The sequence below is a fragment of the Bubalus kerabau genome, chromosome 1 (genome assembly GCF_029407905.1).
Source record: "Bubalus kerabau isolate K-KA32 ecotype Philippines breed swamp buffalo chromosome 1, PCC_UOA_SB_1v2, whole genome shotgun sequence".
Classification (NCBI taxonomy): domain Eukaryota; kingdom Metazoa; phylum Chordata; class Mammalia; order Artiodactyla; family Bovidae; genus Bubalus; species Bubalus kerabau.
Genome location: NC_073624.1, coordinates 121,097,800 through 121,123,776, shown reverse-complemented (window position 1 = coordinate 121,123,776; position 25,977 = coordinate 121,097,800). Strand labels below are relative to the sequence as shown.

At 41.3% G+C, this 25,977-nt stretch overlaps 1 protein-coding gene, 1 long non-coding RNA gene and 1 other non-coding gene across 3 annotated transcripts in view; 2 read left to right on the top strand and 1 right to left on the bottom strand.

Annotated features, from left to right (window-relative positions):
- Nucleotides 1–25,977, top strand: part of LGR5 (leucine rich repeat containing G protein-coupled receptor 5) — a 129,903-nt gene that overhangs the window by 59,478 nt on the left and 44,448 nt on the right. The window contains exons 3-4 of the mRNA XM_055587584.1: nt 15,019–15,090; nt 23,784–23,855. Coding sequence (XP_055443559.1) covers nt 15,019–15,090; nt 23,784–23,855 — 144 coding nt within the window. The remainder of the gene's footprint in view (nt 1–15,018; nt 15,091–23,783; nt 23,856–25,977) is intronic.
- LOC129657422 (uncharacterized) lies at nt 17,213–25,191 on the bottom strand. Its single transcript, XR_008716710.1, has 3 exons — nt 24,992–25,191; nt 18,304–18,362; nt 17,213–17,796 (listed from the first exon to the last, which is right to left on the bottom strand). It is a non-coding gene; the product is annotated as an uncharacterized LOC129657422 (long non-coding RNA).
- Nucleotides 23,183–23,289, top strand: LOC129642543 (U6 spliceosomal RNA). Its single transcript, XR_008709807.1, has one exon. It is a non-coding gene; the product is annotated as a U6 spliceosomal RNA (small nuclear RNA).

Sequence of the window (25,977 nt, the reverse complement as noted above, 5' to 3'; positions counted from 1 at the left end):
CAACACACACCTCAACTTTAGATCACAAGCCAAATCAGTAAATAATCCACTTCCCTGAGGATTTAATAGAGTTCTTCCCTTGATGACCCAACTCATTCAGAATAACTCCTCTTTCTTCACGCATGCTACATACTCAGTTGCTTCTGTTGTGTCCAACTCTTTGCAAACCTGTGGACTTAGCCCGCCAGGCTCCTCTGTCCATGGGATTCTCCAGGCAAGATACTAGAGTGGGTTGCCGTGTCCTCCTCCAGGGGAGCTTCCTGACTTGGGGATCCAATCCACATCTCCTGCATTGCAGGCAGATTCTTTACTGCTGAGCCACCAGGGAAGCCCCCTTTCTTAATGTAGTAAATGTTATTTCTCATCTAAGACCAGTTCTTCAAAAGATAGTCGAGAAAAAAATGGGGGGGTATGGTAAAAGGGAGAAGGAACTACAATTTGAAAGGGCTGTTTTTCTGAATTGTCTTTTTTTATATCTCTGGAAACTCCATCAAGTATCTTGATTATGGAATCATAGAATTTCAGAAGTAGAGGAGCTCCTTCAAAGACTATTCATTCCATTTTCTCCTGTTCTGAAATTCCCTTTGCTGAGCTGGCCAACTTGCTGAATTTAAAAGCAAGATCAGTTTCCCATATATAATTCCATGCTCCAGTTAAATGATGTTTTGAAGGTATCATTATTGATTTAGTAGCAAAAGGGGATAATATTTACGGAACCTGGAAAATGATTAACTCTGCTTGGTTTATTCCTTTCTTCCCAAGGCTAAATTGAGGGTGCTGTGGGTTTACACACACACACACACGCATGCACACACACACACACACCCCCATGGAGCAGAGCATTTTGATTATGCTTTTGTTATGTGCTGATTGTTTCTATTAGGCTTAGCTGTGGTTAAGTCTATATTCTCTTGTGGAGTGTAAAATCTTTTATATAACAACATAATGACAACAATAATAGCTTGCTCTGTGACAGGCACTGATCAAAATGTTTTACACATGTCATCCCACTGAGCCCTTTTAACAACCCTGTAAAAGTAGATATCATTATTGTTCTCATTTCAAGATTTTTTTTTGAAGTACAGAGAAAACAGGAACTTACCCTAGATAATGGAGTATGTAAGTATCAGAACCAAAATGCAAACTCACTTTCAAAGCCATACTAGGAAAGCAGGAGGAGACTTTGGAGTTGTGTGTGATTCATCTGTGCCTTTCTTTTCCCTGATAGTACTTAGTACAATGGTTTAAACAACTGAACACTTTAAACTGTTGTTAAACTGAGTTTCATAATGATAGGTGTGTTCATCTGTTTGTGTCTGGGTATATCTGAGGGAATGAAAAAGAACGAATGAGACAGAAAGCAAGTAAGATCTGTCTTCCCAGCAGGGAGAGATTGGATATTCAGGTTATTCATTCAATATCCTCAAATACTGGCTTTGAAAAAAGTATTTCAGGAGCAGAATTTCACCAATTTCACATTACTCAACAGGAACAAAACCTTAGTTATTGTTTTTACATATGCATACATATATTTAAGCAGCATGTTTTATATAGTATTCTGCTTGAACTAATAAATTACCATCCACACAGCCAGACATAGACATTTAGGTATCTGTCATTGTGGTTGTGTGTGTGTGTATCTTTTGTTGTAACAAACTGTTGAAATGTTAAACTGTTCTGAAAGTATTCTTTCATTCTGTTTTCTCAGTTCATCTCTATGCTGTATTCTTTACCCATTCATTCAAAAACTGCTACTGATATTCTAAATTAATAATTGAGAATATTATATTAATAATATAACGAAAGTGTTAGTCACTCAGTTGTATCCAATTCTTTGTGACTCCATGGACTGTCACCCACCAGGCTCCGCTGTCGATGGGATTTTCAGGCAAGAATACTGGAGTGGATTGCTATTTCCTTCTCCAGGATCTTCCCAACCCAGGGATCAAACCCAGGTCTCCTGCATTGCAGGTAGAGTCTTTACCATCTGAGCTATCAGGGAAGCCCCAGTAATATAATAAATAAATAATATACAAATAAAATTCCTACCACAAAACTCAAATTATTTTAAAAAATCACTATTGATAGCCAAGTTACCACCCTTGCCCTTAGCTCTAACCACCTAATTATTATCTCCCTGATATAATCCTTCTAACTAGGTTATAAACTGTGTAGACAGTCATGATTTATCTCTCCTCTACCACTGGTGCCATATTTTAAAATCCTCTAAGAATCAAGAAAACCCCAGAGGTATCACTAACATATTTTTAAAGAATTGTAACTCTGGAGAAAGTGACTATGTGGAGCAAACATTTAAGAGGAGTTAAAGTCATCATGACTAGTGGTCTCCTTCACTTCCTCCTGACATTCTGGAATACTTACTACCTGTATCACAGGCTCATGTGTTGGTACATTCAAGTCTTGTTTATTAATCATTATTTATGTTTTATGAATCTGCAAGGTTCACTAGACATTCAAGGCCAAACGCCCTGCTATTGCAACATGATAGCACAAAGAAGAGAGAGAGCCTTTTTCTTAAAAAAAAAAATCTGTGTGTGGCCAGCCTATGCTGTGTTGAGAGAAGACAGCACCGAGAGGCAGAAGCAAGCCCCAAACTCCTGCCCTGACTTTGCCCCTTACTAACTGACAACCCACCTGACCTCCTGGGCCTCAGGAGAGGACAGTGAGAGCAGCCTTTGCCTGTATTTTGAGATTCTGAGGACCAAATGAAATGATGGTGAAGGAACTTTGGTAAACTATAAATTACATATTGAGTTATGTTCCTGAAATGAAAACACTTTTAAGAAAATTCTCCCTTCCTTCTTTCCTATTTCATGAGCTTGTTTCTGCAGTAATCCCAGGGATTCAGGATTTGTGAAGGAAACGCTTTCTAACTATGAGGTTTAATGGATGTAGGCAATCAAAACAGATAGTTTTTTGCCAAATTTGAACATCCTGAGCAATACTTGCATTTCTCTCCAATGTCTCTCTCCCACTTCTGTTTCTTCAGTTCTTCTAAGGACTTAATGTTTGCTCTTTGGACAAATAATAGATCCTGCATTTGGTCCATTGGAGCGTGGTTCAGATTTTAGAAACTAACAGATTGTGCCTAATGCTGACAGGTACACGTTCCTTTAAACTTAGATCGGTAGCTTGATTAAACCAAAAGGAAAAATGAATTGTTACCATTTTAAACAGTCTAAGTTAAAGGCCTTTGTTTCCAAGTGCTATTTAAAATCTTCCCAGATTTGAATGCTATTGGAATCAAATACTCAATTTAGGAAAGAAACCTGAGATACTCTAGGGATGTTTGTTTTTAAGTTACTATTGTTCCCTGGAACTGTTTGCTCATATTATGGTTGGCCTTGAAGAATCTCCATGTAAATAGTAGATATCCATTATTTCAGATGAAATTAGTAATGAGAAATACCACCAAACTTCCTGAAAGCACAACCTATGCTTATTATTTCTACTTGTTATCATCACATTGCTGAAAATAGTGAGAGCTGTCCTGCCTGCCTTTTGAGATACTTGTCTGAGGATCAAATGAATGGTTGATGAGAGAAATTTGGTAAACTCTCTAATTCACCTATTGAATTGTGTTAGTAAAGTGAAAACACCGCCTTGCCCATAAATAATCTTCCTGACCCTTAGCCTCATCAGAGTGTTCCATCTTTCCTCTTCATGGAAATTGATTACAAATGCTGCCTGTTTACCTTTATCTTTAACAATTATATTAAAATATTTTAAGATTTAAAATATTACTGCTACTGCTAAGTCGCTTCAGTTGTGTCCGATTCTGTGCAACCCCAGAGACGGCAGCCCACCAGGCTCCCCCATCCCTGGGATTCTCCAGGCAAGAACACTGGAGTGGGTTGCCATTTCCTTCTCCAATGCACGAAAGTGAAAAGTGAAAGTGAAGTCACTCAGTCGTATTCAATTCTTAGCAATCCCATGGACTGCAGCCCACCAGGCTCCTCCATCCATAGGATTTTCCAGGCAAGAGTACTGGAGTGGGGTGCCATTGCCTTCTCCGAAAATATAACTAATGAAAGAAAAAGCAAGTGCTGCTTCTTTGAATCTCTTTTTTTTGTCTAGCATTATTTTATTCTCTTCCAAGTGTCTATTCATGTAGATGGGTATAGACATTTAGATATCTGTCCATGTGTAAATATATATGTGTGTGTATGTATGTAGACCATTGTTATGGCAATTAGGACACTGTTCCCTTCCCATATTAAGGAAGTTTTCACCTATAATGTCTTCAAATATTTTTTTTTCAGGCTCTTTCTCTTTCTGTTCTTCTGGGACCCCTATAATTTGAAGATTCAGTTCAGTTCAGTCGCTCAGTCATGTCTGACTCTTTGCGACCCCATGAATCGCAGCACGCCAGGCCTCCCTGTCCATCACCAACACCCGAAATTCACCCAGGCTCACATCCATCTAGTCAGATGCCATCCAGCCATCTCATCCTCTGTCGTCCCCTTCTCCTCCTGCCCCCAATCCCTCCCAGCATCAGTGTCTTTTCCAATGAGTTAACTCTTCACATGAGGTGGCTAAAGTACTGGAGTTTCAGCTTTAGCATCATTCCTTCCAAAGAAATCCCAGGACTTAGTGCATCTAATGTCTCAGAGGCCTCTGAGACTGTCCTCAATTCTTTTCATTCTTTTGTTTTTATTCTACTTCTTGGCAGTTATTTCCACCATTCTATCTTCCAGCTCACTTATTTGGTCTTCTGCCTCAGTTATTCTGCTATTATTGATTCCTTCTAGTGTATTTTTACCTTTAATTATTGATTGTTCACCCTTGTGTGTTCTTTAGTTCTAGGGCACTGTTCTTAAAGTGCCCTACCTCTCTGCTTCCTTTTCTTTTTTTCCTTAGCCTTCTTTTCCCCTCCATGCACAATGCCTGTGAAATATAGACATTCCCTAGATTTCTGCACTTACTTTTGTTGCCTCCTTTGTCTGTTTTCTTCATTCATTCAACATGTATTTATTGAGCCAATGGGAACCTAAGAATGCACATGATTTGCTACATTTCACGTAGTCAACAAGTCCTCACCCAGGGGAGCTTACAATCTAGAGGGGGAGATAGATGATAAGCAAGGAACAAGCACGTAGGACACTTGCTGATTGTGACAGGAGAGAGAAAGACACAGACACGGTCAATTAAGCAGAGATAAATAACAAGGGATGACGAAGGAGGAAAGTGGCTCAAAGAAAGTGACGTCTGAACTGAGATCAGGAGGGTTCAGGTGAGTCGGTGGTCTGAGGACCTGTGATAGAATGCTTCTAGTAGGAGAATAGCATGAACAGAGGCCCTGAGGTAGGAAAGACTGTGACGTGTTTGTGGATCTGAAAGATCAGTGTGGCCAGAACAGAAGGAGACGGAGGGGAGGTGACAGGGGATGAGGCTGAAGAGGAAGACAGAGGCCAGATCATGCAGAACCAATCAGGCTGTGTATAGGATTCAAATAAGAGCAATGGGAAGCCTGTGGAGGATTGTATGCAGATAGGGTTTGAGATTAATAACAATTTCTCTGATTTCTGTATGCAAAATACATTGAGGAATTACAGAAACAGAGAAACCTGTTAGAAGGCTGAAAACTCATTTGGAGATAGCTGCAGTTGTCTGAGAAAGAAACCCAAGATTTGGACTACCTCCATTATATAGATGATGCCCAAATCCATGTTTCTAGTTCAGATCTCTTTTGTCTTTGAGTGGTTCTCAAAGGGTGGTCCCCATACTAGCAGAACTGGCACCAGATGTGAGCTTGTGAGAAATGCAAACCCCAACCTGTGTGCCCCGCCCCAACCTAGAGAACCGGAAACTGTGAGCTCAGGACCTTGGGCCCCACCCCAACCTAGTGAACCAGAAACCCTGAGCTCAGGACCTTGCCTTTAACAGGCTCACTCGGTGATTGTGAAGCATGATGAAGTTTAAGGACTGCTACCCTAGGCCAGTGGTGACATCAGAATTGCCTACAGTGCCGGTAAGAACACACATTGCTGGGCCCACAACAATGTCTTCAGCAGGCTGAAGACAGAAGGGGAAGATGTCGAGAACTTGCATTTATAACAAATTCCTAGGTGATACCAATACTGTGCACTTAGGGACCACACTTTGAGAATCCTCTACTTCCCAAGTGACACCTCCACCTACCCCACCAATACCTTAAAGCTCAGCAAGTGTAGAACCAGATTCATTCATGCACAGACACGCATCACCCTCCACAACCAGCTGTTTTTCTGCCTTTCCTTCTCGCCCTCAGCATTCTTCTTGTCCAAAGTTGTGATCAGTGTGTCTATCACTGCTTTTGCACCTGTCATTCTTTCTCACCTCCTGTATCAGTCAATTTCCAAGTCCTAAGGCTCTTAATTCCATGTTGTCTTTCTCATTTGTTCACTCTGTTTCGTTGCCACCTACTTTAGGTTCTTACTGTCATCCCTGGACTACTGTTCAAATTTGTTAACTAATCATGGATGGAGGAGCCTGATGGGCTGCAGTCCATGGGGTCGCGAAGAATTGGACACAACGGAGTGACTTCACTTTCACTTTTCACTTTCATGCATTGGAGAAGGAAATGGCAACCCACTCCAGTGTTCTTGCCTGGAGAATCCCAGGGACAGGGGAGCCTGGTGGGCTGCCGTCTATGGGGTCCCACAGAGTCGGACACGACTGAAGCGACTCAGCAGCAGCAGCAGCACCCCTCCTGGCTCTCCCAATAATTAACAAGTGAATCATGTCTCCCAGGATGGAAACCATGAAAGTCTCTAGGTGATCTTATCAATCTAAAACTATGAGGACTATTTCAGAGTTTCTCACCTTGCATAGACATTAGAAACACCCAGAGCATTTTTAAAACTACTGATTACCAGGGCATAGTCCTACAGACTAATGGGTCTCAGTGGAGACACTGACATCAGTTTTTTAAAGCTGTCTTGGGAGCTAAGACCCACTGGGATATGCTGAAGCTTTACAACAGAAAAGAGTCAGGCACTTATCATGGACTGGATGTAGGGACTGAAATGAGGTTTTAAGGTGAGGAATAATTCTGAGTGTGCTAGGAGACTGGTGAGGCACTGTCAATGAAATGGGGAATTCAAGGGAAAAAACTGATATTTTGGAGGTGAGAGGTTGCCTGCTCTGGGTATAAAAGTGCAAGGTACTAGCAGAGCATCCACATGGAGATGTCACTAACGAAGCTGGAGTGTGAGTCTGGAGTATGCTGAGTCTGTTCCAAAGATGACTGGAGAGTTGTTTATAAAGAAGTGATCATGGAAGGTGCTGGGGCAGATGAGGAGCTTGAGAGAGAGGGTAGAGGCTTTGTTTCCCAGTGTGGGTCTCCTCCCATATTAAAATAACCTGGGCTGCTTCTTAAAATGCAGATTTCCGAGTCATTTTCCTCCAGAAACTCTGATTCACTAAACCTGAGCTCGGTCCTGGGGTCTCCTAAGGCAAGGGCAGGCTTTGAGTGCCACTGTTGGCGTTGTTGTTCAGTCACTGAGCGGTGTCCAACTCTGCAGTCCCATGTAATGCAGCAGGAAAGAGACAAGTGCAAGGACAGAAACCTGAAGAACTTCTGTGTTCGGAGGATGAGCGTTAAAAGAGTGGCTAACACAGAGAAAGACAAATATAATATTGCATCATTTATATGTGTAATCTTAAAAAAGTGATACAAATGGACTTATATGCAAAACAGAAATAGACTTACAGACATAGAAGGCAAACTTATGGTCACCATAAGGGAAGAAGGGGAGAAAGGGATAAAAATTCGGAGTCTGGGATTATAACAGATACATACTACCATATATAAAAATAGATAAACAACAAGCTCTTACTGTATAGCACAGGGAACTATATTCCATATTTTGTAATAATCTAGAAGGGAAAAAAACTGAAAAGACTACATATATACACATATGCATGCATGCTAAGTTGCTTCAGTCGTGTCTGACTCTTTGTGACCCTATGGACCATAGCCTGCCAGGTTCCTCTGACCATAGGATCCTCCAGGCAAGAATACTAGAGTGGGTTGCCATGTCCTTCTCCAGAGTATCTTCTAGACCCAGGGACCGAACCCAGGTCTCTTATACCTCCTGCATTGGCAGGCAGGTTCTTTACCCCTAGTGAGATAGATAGATAGATAGATATATGAATTCCAGAAAAATATCTATTTCTGCTTTATTGACTATGCCAAAGCCTTTGACTGTGTGGATCACAATAAACTGCGGAAAATTCTGAAAGAGATGGGAATACCAGACCACCTGACCTGCCTCTTGAGAAACCTGTATGCAGGTCAGGAAGCAACAGTTAGAACTGGACATGGAACAGCTGACTGGTTCCAGATAGGAAAAGAAGTACATCAAGGCTGTATATTGTCACCCTGCTTATTTAACTTATACACAGAGTACATCATGAGAAACACTAGGCTGGAAGAAGCACAAGCTGGAATCAAGATTGCCGGGAGAAATATCAATAACCTCAGATATGCAGATGACACCACCCTTATGGCAGAAAGTGAAAAGGAACTAAAAAGCCTCCTGATGAAAGTGAAAGAGGAGAGTAAAAAAGTTGGCTTAAAGCTCAACATTCAGAAAACGAAGATCATGGCATCTGGTCCCATTACTTCATAGGAAACAGATGAGAAACAGTGGAAACTGTCAGACTTTATTTTTGGGGGCTCCAAAATCACTGCAGATGGTGATTGCAGCCATGAAATTAAAAGACGCTTACTCCTTGGAAGGAAAGTTATGACCAACCTAGAGAGCATATTAAAAAGCAGAGACATTACTTTGCCGACAAAGGTCCATCTAGTCAAGGCTATGGTTTTTCCAGTGGTCATGTATGGATGTGAGAGTTGGACTGTGAAGAAAGCTGAGCACCAAAGAATTGATGCTTTTGAACTGTGGTGTTGGAGAAGACTCTTGAGAGTCCCTTGGACTGCAAGGAGATCCATCCAGTCCATCCTAAAGGAGATCAGTCCTGGGTGTTCATTGGAAGGACTGATGCTGAAGCTGAAACTCCAATACTTTGGCCACTTCATGCGAAGAGTTGACTCACTGGAAAAGACACTGATGCTGGGAGGGATTGGGGGCAGGAGGAGAAGGGGACGACAGAGGATGAGATGGCTGGATGGCATCACCGATTCAATGCACATGAGTTTGGGTGAACTCCGGGAGTTGGTGATGGACAGGGGCCTGGCATGCTGCAATTCATGGGGTCACAAAGAGTTGGACACGACTAAGCCACTGAACTGAACTGATATATATATGTATATAGGAGAAGGAAATGGCAACCCACTCCAATATTCTTGCCTGGAGAATCCCATCGCCAGAGGAGCCTGGCAGGCTATAGTCCATGCAGTTGCAAGAGTTGGACATGACTTAGCGACTAACCACCACAAATATATATATATATACACACACACACACATGTATAACTGAATGCCTTTGCTGGACTCCTGAAATTAACACAACACTGTAAATCAACTATATTTCAATTTAAAAGAGAGAGGGGTTTGCAAGAAGAGAGGGAAACAACCAGTCATAGTCATGAGAGCATAAAGAGTGCAGTCTGGGGACCAGAGGGCAACGAGAGAGCTTTGAGTGAGAAACGGAGAACGTCAGTTTTCTATGGCCAGCGCCTCAAGTGATGCGCCCGTTCGTGTCCTTGTGCTTGTCTTGTTTTAGACTGGTTGCTCCTTGTCAGCCCAAGCTCCAGACCAACCTACTTTTAACCAAAGTCCTGTTTAAAACCGCAAATGTCAGAGCCAGTGCAATGGTTGAGCCAAGTTGTGTGAAGTTTTCTATGTGAGAATGAGCAAACAACCGCTCATAGCCTCAGTTGCCTTGTAAAGGGGAATAATCTTATCACCTGTTTAATGTGATTTTTAATAATTAACACGATGTATATAACACACTTTACAGTGTGCCTAGAACTCATAAATAGTTTTACAAAAGGTCTGTACTATTTGTGTGCCCTAAAGGACTGTATGTGGCATATGATAGTGCTCAAATACACTGCTGAGTCCAAATCTGATGCATGATGAAGAGGGAATATTCTTCAGCTATTTCTGAGCTGGTAATGTAATGGCTAGCCAGCCATCTTGCAACAGTTGATGCCAGACCTGAAGCAACCCTAGCACTGTAGCCAGCTGTCTTTGGAAACAAGATCAAATGATCAATCCATCAGTAAATTATTTATTCAGCTCCCTGCTCTGGACAGGCGATAAGATTCTTGACCTTAAGAGTCAAGTCAGGTAGGCTACATAAATGAATCTTTATAGACAGTGTTGTACAGAATATAACCTACAGGAAAGTTGGCTGACGTGATTAAGGAATACTTCAGAGTTGAAAACTGAACTTCAGTGGACAGAGGAACCTAGCAGGCTACAGTCCATGGGGTCACAAAGAGTCGGAGCACACACACATACTCTGGTTGGGGGCTTGCCAGATGGTACTGGTGGTAAAGTATCTGCCTGCCAATGCAGGAGACCCAAAAGATGCAGTTTCAGTCCCTGGATTGGGAAGATGCCCTGGAGAAGGAAATGGCAATCCACTCCAGTATTTTTGCCTTGGGAATTCCATGGACAGAGGAGCCTGGTGGGCTACAGTCCATGGGGTCGCAAAGAGTTGGACACAACTGAACACACACCATGCTCTGGCTAAAGAAACTATAGGGCCGTATAACTACAAATGGATATCCCTGTTGACCTGAAGAGTTCATGTATCAGGCCAGTGGCCTCAGCCCTTAAACCTTGAAATCTGATTTTTTTAGTCTCATGTAATAATGAAAACTGGAGCTTCCCAGGTGGTGCAGTGGTAAAGAATCTGCCTGCCATGCACAAGACACAGGAGACACAGGATCAGTCCCTGGGTCTGGAAGATCCCCTGGAGGAAAAAATGGAAACCCACTCCAGCATTCTTACCTGGAAAATTCCAAGCACAGAGGAGCCTGGTGGGCTACAGTCCATAGGGTCACAAAGAGTCAGACACAGCTGAGCACACACACAATAATGAAAACAAAATGGACAGTTCATAAATACATAGTTAACGAAGGGATGATTTGTGCCTGGATTTGGCCAATTAGATATGTTTAATTTACTGGGGGAGAGAAGGTTTTTTAAGTGGCAATTTCTTGAGGCATATTATGATACTTTTTTCTCCAATGGGAAGAAAAACAGTTGGTAGATTGCCATAATCCTCGTTTTCAAGTTTTCTGAGTAGGCTTCAGCAAATGTTACTGCAGATGAATGCCAGAGGGTTAAATTCTAAGTATCTGGGCCTTTCAAACTAGCACAGGCATCTTATAAAAGAAAGCTTACCGTGGTGGACTTAGTTCCAGTGATGCTGCATTTCTGCCAGCAGAGGCAAGATTATGAGGTTACATTGGACTGGGTTGCATCCTATTTGTATCTAACTCTTCAGTGACCCAGACTCTTGGCTCCTATATACAGAAACCCAAAGTCATTAACTTTGTTATAGGATACTTTTTTTCAAGTGGGAATATTTTGACACCTCAGAAATTTTATGTGTAAGTGATAGATGAACTATAATTATTCAGGTGAATTATAACTCAGAAGAGTGAAAAGAAATTCAGAAATAAGAACAGAGCCACTGAAACTATACTGGAAATCACAAAGAAGGAAAATAGTAGCAGAAAACTGGAAATAGGCAGATCTTAAGAATGGGGAAGTGGGGAGGGGGTAGGCGGGGGGCTGTTGCCATCAAGCCTGATGTTATCACCAAATTTCTGAAACAAATTAATTCAGCATGTGTAGAATGTATGCCTTCTAGATCTCATGCACTTTGTAAAAGTTGGAAAATGAAGCAGTAATTCCTAAAAGCCAAAATGAAATTGCTAAGTAGTCTGAAATGTCTTCTTTTAAATCATAAGGATTGTCATATTCACTTACCTCTGAAAATACTACCCAGCCGAGGGGCCCGATGTTGGACCGTGTTCCCTGCACAGTCGTTGTCCTGAGAGTCCCAATCAGAGGGTGGGCTCAGGCACCCCTCCCCTCTCGGTGCTCCCCCCAGTTTATACACACACCTCTTTTCTCCAGACCAGCATCCAGAGGGAAGAAATCACAGCCCACGTCTGACTGCATTGCTCTCGTCCCACCATTTTACAAAATGAAGCTACCAGAAACAAACTTAGATTCCTTCAGAGGCTCAAATTACTATATAGGGTCAAAGAAACATACATTCTCAAAACCAGTTTAGTTGGTTGTTACAGCAGCCAAACATCTGCTTCAAAACATCTGCTTCAAATAAACATTTGAAGAGGAATGTATCTACTGTAATGTATTGATTTTTTCCCCTTTTTATGGCAGTTAAGTCAGTAAAACTAACAGGGATAGGATAATGTGAATCTTCTTTATGGAGAAGTATCTTTAAGGACAAAAACATTTTTGTATTGTATAAAATGATATAAAGGTTTTTCCCTGTTAAATTGTATCCTATTATAGAAACAGAGATGAAAGAGACATTTCTATGAAATAATTTTAAAAACAGAGGGAAAAATTAAACCTTCCAACCAAATGGTATGTGGGTCTCGATGACTGGAACATAGTTGCCAAAAAATATGTCATTTCAAATCTTCACAGGAAAGATTTGGTACAGTTCTCACTATTTGTGTATTCATTTATATAAAAAAAGATCTCCTATAGTTTTTATGTATTTCATTTTTAAATTGCTAAAACCATCCCACATGGTAAAGAAATGAGAGTAAGAATGCAATGATTTCTTAAGTTGTGGTTTTTGACAATGAGATATGTCTCCTACCAACATAGCAAATAGCTAATAGCCTATCATAAATTCATTTGTTTTAAGACAGACTCCCCTGATAACAGAGGTCAATGGTTCCACAGATTAGTTCAGAATACAGTCTGAGGTTCTGAAAGTCCCTGCCCAGAAAAGAAAAACAATTCATGTGAAGTGAGCTATATTTCAGGAAATGTAACAGAAAGTCATTTATCCTAACAATAATTTAAACTAATGAAATAAATAAATAGAACAATTTTATTTTCTCCTTTTCATTTCCAAAGTCAAATGACTCAGAAACCATCAAGCTAAGAACTTGATCACAGAGTAGTAGTAAGAGTTGATAAGCCCCCAGTTTCAGGCTCTGTTCTAGATCTCAAAAAATGTACTATTTAAGTCATGACCGTGGACAGGATAGTTAAGGACATTTTGGCTGAAATCACAATTCCTGGCTAATTTTAGTCTGATCAGTTAAGCCATCTGTGAGCGTCAACCAATCTGAGTCAGTTAATTCAATAAGCACTCTTTAATAGCACATGCATGCATGCTAAATAGCTTCAGTCATGTCCAGCTCTTTACAACGCTATAGACTGTCGCTTACCTGGCTCCTCAGTCCACGGGATTCTCCAGGCAAGAATACTGGAGTGGGTTGCCTTGTGGGATTCCCCTCCTCCTAGGGATCTTCCTGACCCAGGAATCAAACCCAAGTCTCAAGTCTCTTGCATTGATTGGCAGGTTCTTTACCACAAGCACCACCTGGGGAGGCTCAGTCACACAAATCATGTCCTTCAGTATTACGTATAGAACTTTGGATAACTAATCAAATGCACGCATGTTGTATAGAATATAAACATGAAATGCTGGCCACCTACATTTCACCTTGATACTAACGGTTCGTCAGGTGAGATTTTTCCTAATTTTCTCCACCATATCCACCCACCCCCAACCTCCACACCACCCCCATATGGCTGCATCACACCAGCCGCTCCTGTGTGAACTGCCCTAGTTGCCTCCTGTGTTTCTACCTTTGTCCCCAAAGTCTATTCCCTCTTTGAGAGTGTCCCATCAGAAGGACCCTTTTAAAACACAAAGCTGATCACATCTGTTCCCTGCTCAGAGTCCCTACTGTGGCCTCCAGACCCCTGCATGGTGGGCCCTGGACTGCCCTCCAGCCTCACCTGCTGTCTCCCTTCCCTTGGTCGTTGCACCCCAGTCACTCTGGCCTTTTGGCAGGTTCCGGACCACGCCAGGCACACTCCCTCCTCGGTGCTCTGTACTCCTGTTCCCTGCGCATAGGTCCCTGCATGGCTCAGCCCTCCGCTGAAAGGCCCTCTCAGCAGAGAGGTCTGCGCAGCCACTGACTGACCTGTAATGATGGCCCGTCTCCCTGACAACCACTGCCCGTGGTTCCCTCTCTACTCCCTTGTCTAGCTTTTGTATTAAAAATTTTAAGGTGAATTTTTTTTCAATTTTTATTTTATTTTGGGGTTCAGTTGATCTAAAACATTGTATAAGTTTCAGGTTACAGCACAGTGGTTCAGTTATGCATATACATATACCTATTCTTCAGATTCTTTTCCCATATAGGTTATTACAGAACAGTGATAGAGTTCCCTGTGGCATACAGTGGATTCTTGTGGATTATTTGTTTTATATGTAGCAGTACTAATTTATCCCTCCCCCTACCTTTACCTTTCGGTAACCATGTTTGTTTCCTATGTCTGTGAGTCTGTTTCTGGTTTGAATAGTATGGAAGTTCCTTTAAAAACTAAAATAGAGCTACCATATGATCCTGCAATTCCACTTCTGGGCATATATCCCAAGAAAACCATAATTCAAAAAGATACATGCATCCCTACGTTCACAGCAGCAGTATTTACAATAGCCAAGACATAGAAGCAACCTGACTGTCCACTGACAGACGAATGGATAGAGAGGTTTCTACATCGCTTATACATAGTATAGCTTATTCATAGTATAATAGTATACACAGTATAGTATAGCATATACATAGTATAAGCTATTAGGTGATTTACTGTAAAATAGGTAATTTATTATATTTCTTCTTTTGCCTGCTTTTTGATGAGAGACTTACAGAAATTTTTTGCAAAACATGACAAAACAAGGTTCTCTAGAGTTGCTTTTGGCATTTATGGTCTAAACATAATCGTATTGTATTTTTAACAGCTAAATGAATTCCATAAGAAGAGAACCATACTTACTCTCTATCCTCTCTGCTTGAAACCCACAGACGTCTTGCTGGAAACGCTCTGACGTACATTCCCAAGGGAGCATTTGCTGGCCTTTACAGTCTTAAAGTTCTGTAAGTAAACCAAGTATTCTTTGTTATAGTTCTGACTTTAGTGTCAAGTGGATGCTAATTAATTTGTAAAGACTGAGTTCCTCTAATAAACCATTTAGAGACATGGGATAATTTATCTAAATTCTAGTCTGTCTTCATTGGTATCATAGAACCATGTATCTGGCTGGGTTCATGTGTGAGAAAAACCTCATCTCTCCTTTTCTTATCAAAAATGTATTTGCCCCAAATAACCAGCTTATCAACTCCAACTTGTGAAAGAGTATTTCCCTTTCTTTTTTGTGCTATGAAGTTGGGGAGAGTTTCTTGAGTCATTCTGATTCAAGTGAATAAATTACTATTATGCTTCCAATCCCAAAGAAAGGCAATGCCAAAGAATGCTCAAACTACCGCACAATTGCACTCATCTCACACGCTAGTAAAGTAATGCTCAAAATTCTCCAAGCCAGGCTTCAGCAATACATGAACCATGAACTTCCAGATGTTCAAGCTTGTTTTAGAAAAGGCAGAGGAACCAGAGATCCAATTGCCAACATCTACTGGATCATGGAAAAAGCAAGAGAGTTCCAGAAAAACATCTATTTCTGCTTTATTGACTATTCCAAAGCCTTTGACTGTGTGGATCACAATAAACTGTGGAAAATTCTGAAAGAGATGGGAATACCAGACCACCTGACCTGGCTCTTGAGAAACCTGTATGCAGGTCAGGAAGCAACAGCTAGAACTGGACATGGAACAACAGACTGGTTCCAAATAGGAAAAGAAGTACATCAAGGCTGTATATTGTCACCCTGCTTATTTAACTTATACACAGAGTACATCATGAGAAATGCTGGGCTGGAAGAAGCACAAGCTGGAATCAAGATTGCTGGGAGAAATGTCAATAACCTCAGATATGCAGATGACACCACCCTTATGGCAGAAAGTGAAGAGGAACTCAAAAGCCTCTTGATGAAAGTGAAAGAGAGAGTGAAAAAGTTGGCTTAAAGCTCAACATTCAGAAAATGAAGATCACGGCATCTGGTCCCATCACTTCATGGCAAATAGATGGGAAAACTGTGGAAACAGTGTCAGACTTTATTTTGGGGTCTCCAAAATCACTACAGATGGTGACTGCAGCCATGAAATTAAAAGACGCTTACTCCTTGGAAGGAAAGTTATGACCAACCTAGATAGCATTTGAAAAGCAGAGACATTACTTTGCCAACAAAGGTCCGTCTAGTCGACGCTATGGTTTTTCCAGTGGTCATGTATGGATGTGAGAGCTGGACTGTGAAGAAAGCTGAGCGCTGAAGAAATGATGCTTTTGAACTGTGGTGTTGGAGAAGACTCTTGAGAGTCCCTTGGACTGCAAGGAGATCCAACCAGTCCATTCTAAAGGAAATCAGTCCTGGGTGTTCTTTGGAAGGACTGATGCTAAAGCTGAAACTCCAATACTTTGGCTACCTCATGCAAAGAGTTGACTCCTTGGAAAAGACTCTGATGCTGGGAAAGATTGGGGGCAGGAGGAGAAGGAGACGACAGAGGATGAGATGGCTGGATGGCATCACTGACTCGATGGATGTGAGTTTGAGTGAACTCCAGGAGTTGGTGATGGACAGGGAGGCCTGGCGTGCTGCGATTCATGGGGTCGCAAATAGTTGGACACAACTGAGCGACTGAAACTAGAGTGTGTGTGTGTGTGTGTGTGTATGTGTGTGTGTGTACATGCTCACACACGTATCATTCAAAGTGTCATTGAACAAATTATTGCTGGAAATACAAAGATCAGTAAGTATGGCCATGCCCTCAAAGAGCTTACAATCTCGTGGTAGATTGTGGGATCGAGATAGTGTGACCAAGACAGACAAACAGATCGCTCTGGTTCTATGGAACTGCGAGAAAAGGACTCTATCTAGTTTGATGGTTCAGATTCTACTTCCTCGAAGAGATGTTTCTCCAAAGAGATGACCTGGGACCCAGACCCTGTGGCACAAGTAGGGATTAGCCAACCGCATTAGGTGGCCGATTGAGGGGGTAATATGCACAGAGACACAGAGGCAGGAGGAACCAAGGACAGCCAGCCCTAAGCAAGTGGTGTTTGAGCATTCAGGACAAAGTGGAAAGGAAATGAAGAAGAGAAAGGGTCCTGGTCACAGGGATCCTGTGTGTCATTTCAGAAAAGCCTGGACAGTTTTATGTTCTGAGCAAGATGAGAAGTCAAAAAAGAGATGTAAGCAAAGGACTGACACTTCAGACTTTGCACTACAGCTGGCTCACTGTCAGTGTGAGGGCGATTCAAAAGGAGCAAGACCCGTACCAGGAATTGTATTCACTCTTCCCTTTATTTTACTAACTTAAAGACAACAAGCAAATTCAGTTGTTAAATATGTGGAAAGGATTGGATTGGCCAAAAAATTCATTTGGATTTTCCCATACCATGTAATGAAGAAACCCAAACAAACATTTTGGCCAACCCAATATTGAGCGTTAGAGCAATGGTTCTCAACCATGGTCATCACGCCTGCCACAGAATGTTTTGGAAATTTGGGGAGGCATCTTCAGTTTTCCAGATGACTCGCTTGTAGTCAGTTGTCCTGCGATGTGCCGCTCAGCCCAGCATAAAGAATCCCTCTGCATTCCTTTTGACTTCTGATCGTCCCTGCACACCAGACATCAATCAGTAACACTTCCATGGGCTTCCTGGTGGCTCAGTGGTAAAGAATCTGCCTGCCAGCGGAGGAGACACGGGCTCAATCCCTGGTCTGAGAGGATCCCACGTGCACGGAGCAGCTAGCCTGTGTGCCAGAACTACTGAGTCTGTGCCCTACTGAGCCCACATGCTGTGACTGGAGAGCAGCCCCCACTCCACAACTAGAGAAAGGCCCTCGAGGCAGAAATAAATTAAACAAACAATAGCAACAGAAAAAACTGTCATATGTAATAATACTGAGAGGTTTTACCAAAAGTTCTGCATAAGTATTCCACATCATGGCCTTTTAAAATGCTGGGAGCACGAGCATACAGAATGTATGCTTGATGACTATATAATGGTTTATTTTAGTGCGGCCTGTTGCATATTTAATCTTACTCTTCCACTATCCAGGAGGGTCTACCACCCAGCTTCTATGAAGGCAGTATCATGACTCTTTTTTCCTATTTGGCCTCAATTCCCTGTTGTCTGTGGTGGGATTTGGCCTCTAGGGCCTCTTGAAGTACTGAAAAACAGATGCTCACCTCAGATGTGATGGAACTTTGAGATAGGGTGGGTGTCCTCTGTGGTATTTCAGTCCTATCTTGTAAAAGAGAAAGGATTATTTTGATATCACTCTTGTCAATAAGAAGCATTCATTTGTGAGAATCTCCATGCTCATTTGTGAGAGTGTAATATGTCTTGGGATGTTATCTTTATTTTAATAAAAGTTATTTCCTTCTTTCCCATAAAATATAAAGTAAGCATATTCTGTTATGGCTTAACTGTAGATTTTACTCTAGTATCCATTTAGACCTCTACTCTCATTTTCCTGTTCTTAGACGGAATAACTTCTGATCATATATTTTTCTCATATCCAACCATCTTCATTAAAAACCGAGGCAAGCATCTGACTCTTTCGTAGAAAGACCTTCGAAGATAGTCACATCTGAGCATCACATATATAATGATACATATATCCCCTTATTATAAATTACTTTTATTTCTCCTTTATAATGCAGTTAAAGCAGTATATTGTGTTGATTCTTTTCCTTTAAAATGATGTGTGTAGATAGCTCTATTTTTATGAACTTTATCTTAACATAACAGATGAAGCATTACAAAATATTTGGTTTTAAAGGGAAAATTGGGTCCAATAAGGTTGCAAACCACAGTGCTAGAGGTAAAATGCTGAGCAAAGCAGGCCTGGTCCTACCATTAAGGAAACTGACTCAAATGTTTTATAAAGTCCAAAAGTCATTGGAAGAAAGAAATAATTGATTATACTGTAGCATGGTGAGAAAGGTAATATACAAGTAATATTCATCTCGGGCCCTGACCAATATAAGGAAGGTAAAAAGAAGGGCAGCTGGTAAAAGGAGGAGAAAGATAGTAGTAATTCAGTCCTAGAAGATGGGAAATGAAGACCCCAACAACCCTTCTTGGTGAGAGCTACTTTATATCTGAAATCTTGTTATTGTGAGCCTTGGAAGATCATTAAAATTTAAGATGACTATTCCTGTAAATATAGGTCTTCATAAAAATTAATTATTGGTTTGGCATTGCAAAATACCCAGTCATGTGGAATTCTGAACCAGGCTCCCCTCAACAAAGGTTCATTCTCTTGTGTAAGCCATTCAGTCAAGCAGTGGCTTGTCCTTCTTTGCCACCAGCACCAGAACCAAAGCCACATGGAGGGAATGGATAAAACTAGCCATAGGAGTGTCACGATTAGCCAGAGTTCTCTCATTCCAGAAAAAGAGCCTGCAAACGGCTTGATATCTAAACACGGGGCGAGTAGGCAGAGAGAATACCTGAGGATCAAGCCAGTATTACGGAGTACCCTTTCAACATATAATTTCATCTCTCCTACTTCACTGTACCTGTACCTGATCTTATTTAGTGCTGTTGGCAAAAAAAAAAAAAAAAGATAATTTATTGTTAAAGTAGTTTGGGGACGCTATAATGTAATTATGAATATTTTAAAACTCCTAGGGGAAAGAAATTAAGAAAATATGAAGTCATCTTTTGTCTCTAGAGAAAGTGTTTCATTTTCTTTTCTTACCCATATGTGAATGATAAAAATGAAGTTGTAAGTACCTAAGCCCTTACTCAGTTCATGGTAAATTCTGCTTATATTGACTGCACTGAATAAAGGATTATTTATAAAAGAAATCAGCAGCTGTGCTGTGAATGCACTCTGTTTTAATTGCACTCCATAGTGCTATAAACCCTTTGTTTTGTCTCCCATTGGAATATCTTAAACAAAAACAGAATTTTCTAATTAGTTCACTGGAGACTTGTAAGTCTATAATGAAGATAATTTATTTTTGTTTTGTCATTTGAAAGTAATTAAACAAAAGTTATTTATTTAGGGAGAGATCAGAACTTAAGTGATTTTTTTTTATTGTATTTTTGGTGTTTTACTGATAGATATGGTAGAAAATTAAATTGCAGGGAGGTAGCTCAGGGTAGCTTTAAAAGTCATCATTAGTAAAGTTTGTTTAAGTTCCATTTTCTGAAGTCAAATATATAAAACTACCAAGAAAGCTTGCAACTATTCAGTGAAGAAAAGCTATTTAAATACTCTAATTTTCCAATATTTTAGAAAGACAACACTATAAAAGTTTCAGTATTTGGTTAGCAAAGTATAGGAGAACAGTTCAATACATACTTTGAGCCAGTAACATTTTACCTACAAAGCTTAGACATCATTTAATTCCATTATCTGTATCTTATCATTTAAATTTAGCACACAATTAATGAGACATTTAGAAAACATTTTTGTCAAGTTAAAATTATATCATATATTAAAACTGCTTGGAAAGGTATAAAATAACATAGAAATGTAAACTTTTAATATTTAGGTAAATTATGCAAAGTACAGCATTTGAGCTACAATTTTCCCAGTTCTCTAACCAGTAATTAAAGTGTGAGGTCTCTCTAAATCTTGACCTTGTTCTTAAAGAACCAATATATTTTGAGACTTTTGATTTGTTATGAAATGTTAATTGAATGCAAGATTAAAATAATGAAATTACTTATTTAAAACTACTGGATTACAAGTGACAGAATTATATTTCTTAGAAAACTGAATCTCAGTCCCAGTGAGAAAAGCATAAATTTTATGATCTCCAAATAGCTCAGATGGTAAAGAATCTGCCTGCAATGCAGGAGACTTGGGTTCGATCCCTGGGTTGGGAAGATCCCCTGGAGGAGGGCATGACAACCCACTCTGGTATTCTTGCCTGGAGAATTCCCATGGACAGAGGAGCCTGGCAGGCTACAGTCCATGTTTATGGGGTCTCAGAGTCTGACAAGACTGAGTGACTAAGCACAGCAAATATTTTTCACCTCTTATTCGATATGAGCTTACATTTGCATATATGAAAAAGTGAGTGTTAGTTGCTCAGTTGTGTCTGACTCTGCGATCTCATGGACTGTAGCCCACCAAATTCCTCTGTCCATGGAATTTTCCAGGTAAGGTTACTGGAGTGGGTTGCCATTCCCTTCTCCAGGGGGTCTTCCTGACCCAGGGAATGAACCCAGGTCTCCTACATTGCAGGCAGATTCTTTACCATGCAAGCCACCAGGGAAGCCCTAGCATATATGAAAGTATAATAAATGCCTTCATATTTTAACCTTCAAACACCTTATCAATCAGATGATATCATTCTATTCCCATTGTACAGATTAAAAAAGAAAAAAAAAAAAAAAAACACCAAGAATCAAGAAGGTTAAATGGTTTGTTTGCGCTTCGCAAACAACTCAGAACTAGACCTCATCTCCAAGCTCAAGACAGCCTCAAGTTCAGGTGAACATATTCTTAGAAATACTTAGCAGAGTATAGGGTGGTTCTTCGTGTGCAGTGCCTTGCCTCACAGCACTGTCATCTGGGAGTTTGTTGGAAATGAAAATTCCCTGGCCCACACCCAAACCTACTGAACTAGGAACTTTGAGGGTGGGGCCCAGCAAACTGTTCTAACAAGTCTTCAATGAATTCTGATGACCCCTAAATTTGAGAACCACAGGCATAGAAGTTTTTTTATTGGTCGATTTTCTCATTAATTAAAATGTTATATCCAGTACAGCCTCATTATATCATTAGTTTGGAGAAGAGGTTTAACAAGTCACACAAAAAGGGCCAACCTTTATTGAATGTTTACCAGGCAGCAGGTATTGTTCTATGTACTTTCAGTTATTAGATCATCACAATAAGCCCTGGGGGGTGGGTATTATTACTGATCACTGAGATGTGGAGAGATTGAATGATTTCCCTGAGGCCATGGGGCTACTGGCAGGGAAGAGGTAGTCAAATCCAAGAACCCAGGCTCTTAATCATACTGTATAAGGCATACAACCTGAGAATGTGTACATTTATTCCTCAAGAGAATGCTGCAAGAGGCAGTGGAAAGTATATCAGTCTTTGGACTCAGAGTGCCTGCAAAATTAGTGTTATAAACATTTCTGAATCAGGTAACAGGGTATGACATCTAATGAAAATTTTTCCATACTGTTTCCCACTAGCAATGATATATTTCACTTCCTTGTTGCAAGGTGTTTCCATTCTGTAGCCCCATGTTCTGAAAAGAACTATTGCAATAGTTCACAAAAGCGTTTATATCAAAATATGACATGTAAGAAGAAGGAATATCTTTAATAGTCTCCTACTGTTATCCTTCCCTGGTAGCTCAGCTGGTAAAGAATCCGCCTGCAGTGCAGGAGAACCAGTTTGATTCCTGGATTGGGACGTTCCCCTGGAGAAGGGATAGGCTACCCACTCCAGTATTCTCAGCCTTCCCTGGTGACTCAGATGGTAAAGAATCTTCCAGCAATGAGGGAGACCTAAGTTCAATCCCTGGGTTGGGAAGATCCCCTGGAGGAAGGTATGGCAACCCACTCCAGTACTCCTGCCTGGAGAATCCCCATGGACAGAGGAGCCTGGCAGGCTACAGACCATGGGGCCACAAACAGTCAGACATGACTGAGCAACACAGCACACTATTATCCTTACTTCTATCTTGTCTAATCTATTTGTCACCGTGGTGGTCCATTAGAAACATGAATAAGATCACATCATTTCCACTCACGTAAACCCTTAAAGGAGAGTTTCTCACCACCTTTAAATAAGCCCTGCGACTCCTTCCAGAGATGGCCTTAGCTTGGCCCCGGTCTCTTGTGCTCACTTATCCCTCCTTGTCACACTGGTCCTTGCTACTCCTTTAACAAGTCAAGCAAGCTCCAGCCTCAGGGCCTTTGCACTTGCTCTTCTCGCTTCCTCAGTAACTTCCCAGATGTTCAAATGTTTTGCTCCCTGACACCATTCTGGTATCTCCTGAAAAATCACCTCCTCAGAGAGATCATCTCTTGCCACCTTTCAAATTAAACCCTCACCCCCTTATTACCATCTATGCCAAATCCATGGTGCTCACTTTGGCAACACGTATACTAAAATTGTCCCAATACAGAGAAGATTAGCATGGCCGGTACACAAGGATGATACCCAAATCCATGTTTTGTTCTCTGTGTGTGGTACCTGTCACTTGCCTCAAGTTGTATACTCGTTTGTTAATTTTTAATTATCTGTCTCTCCACATAGGACTTTAAGCTCCCCACAGGCCAAGGTTTTGTCTGATGCTTTGCTGTTTCCCTGACACCTAGAACAGTACCTGACATTGTTATGCCAGATATTGTTAATTATTGCTGCTGCTGCTAAGTCACGTCAGTCGTGTCCGACTCTTTGCGATCCCATAGACGGCAGCCCACAGGCTCCCCCGTCCCTGGGATTCTCCAGGCAAGAACACTGGAGTGGGTTGCCATTTCCTTCTCCAATGCATGAAAGTGAAAAGTGAAAGTGAAGTCGCGCAGTCGTGTCCGACTCCTAGCAACCCCATGGACTGCAGCCTACCAGGCTCCTCCGTCCATGGGATTTTCCAGGCAAGAGTACTGGAGTGGGGTGCCATTGCCTTCTCCTAATTATTGCTAACTGTCATTAATGTTTTTCTCCATTTGTTTTGATGTGCAGTATGCTACAGAACAATCACCTAAGACAGGTGCCCACAGAGGCGCTACAGAACCTGCGAAGCCTTCAGTCCCTGTAAGTATAGTTGAAATTCCAGCATGTTCTCTGGGTCAGTTTGGGAAGGAGCACTGAAATGTCCAATTGACCATTTTAGTAAATTCCTTGGCTAGGGGCTGTGCTTAAATAAGCTGCAAGTGAGGGTTTCCATTAGAGCAACAACGAAATTGTTCTTTGCACCCTCATTAAACAATATATATGGAAAACACCCATGTTGGAGTTTGGGGTTTCAGGGCAGAGACTTAAACAGAAGACCTGAAATGAAAAGCCTCTTTTCATTTGGTGGTATTTCATGTTGGTATCAGGGCTTCCCAGGTGGCTCAGTGGTAAAGAATCCGCCTGCCAGTGCAGGAGACACAAGAGACGCAGGTTTGATCCCTGGGTCAGGAAGATCTCCTGCAGGAAGAAATGTCAACCCACTCCAGTATTCTTACCTGGAAAACCCCATGGACAGAGGAGCCTGGCGGGCTCAGTCCGTAGGATGGCAGAGTCAGACACGACTGAGTGACTGAACACACACACATATGTTGGTATCACCCCTCTATACTATATTTTAGTTTCTGAACTCAAATCAGGAATGATACTTTCTCCTTTTATTTAGAAAAATGAGAGTCAAAATCTAGACCTCTTGGCATCATCAGTTTATTCTGTGTTTAGATTATCAGAGCTGCCCTGTAATGCAATTTTGCTGAGTCAAATAAATGCTTAATTTTTTTAAAGTTTATTTTTAATTGATTGATTGCTTTACAACATTGGTTTGATTTCTGTCACACATCTAACCACAGGTGTACTTTTGTCCCCTCACTCTTGAATCTCCATCCTTAATTTTTTAAGTTCTATAGGTGCATCAGGGGACCTCAATTCAGGAAGCTAAGATCTAATGGTATGTCATAAGTTCATACCGGGCAGGTCTACAAACCAGCGCGTACTCACCACCCCACACAGGGAGACAGACTAATTCAGAGAGTCCCACAGAAAACCACACACACCCCAGATTCACACACCACACACAGGCACTCTAACCCCCACCGCGTGGTGCTGGTGGTCCTTACTGGGAAGCCACAAGGTTTCCATCAGGAGTTTCCACCCTCCTCTGATTTAAAGCCTCTGAACGAATGAAAATTGGTTATTCCTCACAGATAGAACTTTCTTACCAGCTAGATGCGTTGGAGCTTGAGTTATAAGCAGTTGATCACAGTGACTGTTTGACAACACTGTCCCATGAGGACTTGACCAGTCAATCTCCACCTCATCAGAATGTATGTGTTTACAACATATTGCCTGATTTCCAATATCCACATGTGTGATATATGCTTTCATCTTGCTTACACTGAAGGTCCTCATCTGTCAAACAGAACACTGATTTCTGGTCTAGAAGGATGAGGGAAATAAATATTAAAAAAAGACAAATAAATATTGCAGACTTGAGTTGAACATCATGGTAAAGAACCCATTGGTTAATAGTTACACATAGTTTGCTTAATGCCTTTTACCAAGGTGACTCAAGAGAAGCAGGAACATGAGATGACACTCTGTTCCTTATCTCTTTTTTTTTTAATGAAAGTAAATCTGCTCTGGAGACCATTTTAAGCTTTTGATTCCAGTCGAACAAAGTGACTTCCTAGGTTTTCACCAGCCTAGAGATAAACAAGCCCACAAGAGCCCCTTTGTGGCCGGGGATGGGTCGACTGCGTTTTCAGGAGCTCTGTAGTGACATCACCGTATCACCCCTCTTTTGTTGCACAAGCCTCTTCCTGGAGGAAAGAAGCAGCCAGAGCAGCAGAGCACTGGAGCTGGGTTGTCTGTGTCAGGGCACAGGGTCTAGTGGTGAATTGAAAAGCGAGATCATAGCAGAGGCCAACAGGAACTTTAAACAGCTGTGAGGCAGGCAGAAGATGGAAGGATAAGGGTTTGTAACCAAAAGCCACCATCAGCTGAAAGAAGACCACAAATAGAACACACACCGAAGTGAACCTTTGAGAAAGTGAGAACCATGAATCTTTTGTTCACTCGAACTGCGCGGTGCCTCTCTGATCAAGGTGTTCAGATTTAGTTTCTTACCATCTAGCCGTTTACTGTTCACCAGGTGTCTCTTGCACTTGGTGTCCAGTTCACAAAAACAATGGCGTTTGAAACCTTG